This window comes from Pteropus vampyrus, unplaced genomic scaffold (genome assembly GCF_000151845.1).
Source record: "Pteropus vampyrus isolate Shadow unplaced genomic scaffold, Pvam_2.0 Scaffold7, whole genome shotgun sequence".
In the NCBI taxonomy this organism is placed as follows: Eukaryota; Metazoa; Chordata; class Mammalia; order Chiroptera; family Pteropodidae; genus Pteropus; species Pteropus vampyrus.
Window position 1 is genome coordinate 1337278 of NW_011888788.1, and position 2425 is coordinate 1339702.

General features: G+C 37.1%; 1 protein-coding gene across 1 annotated transcript in view; it reads left to right on the forward strand.

The window, feature by feature from the left end:
• Positions 1 to 2425, forward strand: part of ATRN (attractin) — a 147745-nt gene that overhangs the window by 80472 nt on the left and 64848 nt on the right. Inside the window, exon 12 of the mRNA XM_023536675.1 lies at positions 482 to 701. Within this exon, the coding sequence (XP_023392443.1) occupies positions 482 to 701 (220 nt within the window). The remainder of the gene's footprint in view (positions 1 to 481; positions 702 to 2425) is intronic.

The following is a 2425-nucleotide window of genomic DNA, read 5'->3' on the forward strand; positions in this document are numbered from 1 at the left end:
CTTAAGATGCCACTTTAACTGTGTACTAAATTTGCATGTACACTTTTATCTGTTTCTTATTGGTTTATGTTTTCATTACATGGTTTTAATTAGGCTTCATCTATCCTTTTAAAATTGTACATATTTATTTTTAATATTTAAAAACATGTTAAAAACATGTAGATGCAGAATTATGGTTAATTTTAAAAGACATTAGCTTATCCTGACACTAAAATATTCCAGAGAATCTTGGTCATCAGGTTATCATGAGAACTTTTTAATATAGTTCTGTAATGAAGAGGTGGATAATTGGAACTATTCTGGGTAGGACAGGCCGGGATGAAAGGTTGGAATTTGGGAAGGAAGGGTATAAGAATGTTTTCTGAGATCTTGAAAAATAATTTCTTACAGGACTTTTGATATGTAAGATTTGTATGAAGACTGTGTATCATGCCTTTGTTTATTAAGGGTTCAGTAAAATGCTCTCTCTTTTTTCTTTTAGCACCATGTATGTATTTGGTGGTTTCAATAGTCTCCTCCTCAGTGACATCCTAGTATTCACCTCAGAACGGTGTGAAGCACACCAGAGTGAAGCTGCTTGTCTAGCAGCAGGACCTGGCATCCGATGTGTGTGGGACACTGAGTCATCTCAGTGTATCTCCTGGGAGTTGGCAACTGAAACACAAGAAGAAAAGTTAAAGTCAGAATGTTTTTCCAAAAGAAGTATGTTTTTTCCTCTTCTTAAAATTTAATTAGAGATCTCATTTTACTTGAATATATATATAAACTAGCATGTGTACACTTTTTAATTTTAATTTTTATTATCTGTAATTACTCAGTAATAACTTATGCAGAAGCTTCATGGGTGTTTGAAAATTAGTTTGTAAGCATCTTTACAATGAATGGGAACATGCTATGTGGCTCCAAAGCTTCCTGTGGATCATGGAAACAGAAACGTCCTTGGCATTGCATAGACTTGGTATACCAACTCCAGAACCTGGCTGCAGTTAGTTTGAGGCAATGCAGTCCAATGATTCTTTTGTGTGTGTGATGTTGGATATGTTTTATTGTCCTAATAGGGTAGCTACTAGCCATATGTGGCTATAAAACACTTGAAATGAGACTGGTGTGACTAAAGAACTGAATTTTAAATTTTAATTAATTTAAATTAAAAATTACATGTTACTAATAGCTACTGAATTGCATTATGTGGTTCTAACTTTACAGATGAGGTTAAGAGGGTCAGCCTAGAAAAGCTATGTGGGATTAGATTGTTCTCGTGGGTAGAGGTAGAGTTGCTATCTTTGCAAAGAACTATTCTTTTCTAGCTTCTCTAATTGGGCACAGCAATGAGAGCAAAACAGACAGTTGCTGCGGATGAGCACTGGTCTCTGCTTCCAGAACCACCCCTTATATTTTCCAAGCTTTCTTCAGCTTACCTACTTTACTTCTTACCGTTTTGCTCCGACATACAGCGCAGCGCAATACAGTGATGTAATATGTGAGAAAGCCCTTTAAAAGTAAGAAAAGTGTCTCTGTAAAATATTTGTTTACTTTAATTAATTTAAAGTATGTTGACTGAATTTCTTAACTATTAGGGTTGGCATAGTAGTTACCATGAGAGTTATAGTGGATAGAGGCAGCTTTCACTCTTAAGCTGGACATAAGTCCTCAGTAAAAACACCTAGGCAACCTTCCAGGTTCCTTGGTGGGCTGGTCAGTGCTGGAGAACTGAGATGACTAGAACCTGATAGGATTGGTCACTGTCTCCTAAAAGGGATAACATCAGTAAAATAGTTATTTTTCAGCCAAATTTTACAAGTTCAAATTAAATATGCAGGTTTATAGGAAATAATATTCATTTACCTTAGATGATTCAGGATGAACCCATTTGTTGTTAACTCATCTCAGATGTCACCTCCCTGGTTTACTCTGCTTTCTGTTTGGGCTCAGTCCTTGGGCTAGTGACCAGGGCAGGAAGAGCTACCTAAGGAACAGGCAGTTGGGGTCTTTGTGAGAGTGGGCCCTGCCTTTTCTTATCCATGGTTTCCATCATATGCCATGTTCACAAGTGATTCAGCAGATGAGGCAATGTGGTTGTGCAGCCTCTCTTTCGTTGCTGACCATGACCTGTTTAGATTTGATAGGAGATGCAGCAGGTCTACAGTAGTCCAGAAGTTCTTACACTTGCACTCTTGGATTTACATATAGGTGCATAAAATGCAGCTCAGTCTAGTGTCTCCTTTGGGGTTCTCTGGTGTTACCTACTTCCTATGCCCAGATCAGCCTAGCAATTCTAGCTGGGAGGAATGGCTTAGTCTCCTATCTTACTTTATTTGGGAAGCTCTTAGCATTCATTCTATTGCTAGTTGATTTTTTTCTTGGGAAGAAAAAAGTATTTAAAGAACCATCTACTTTCATTATATCTTGTTGTTAAATTAACTTA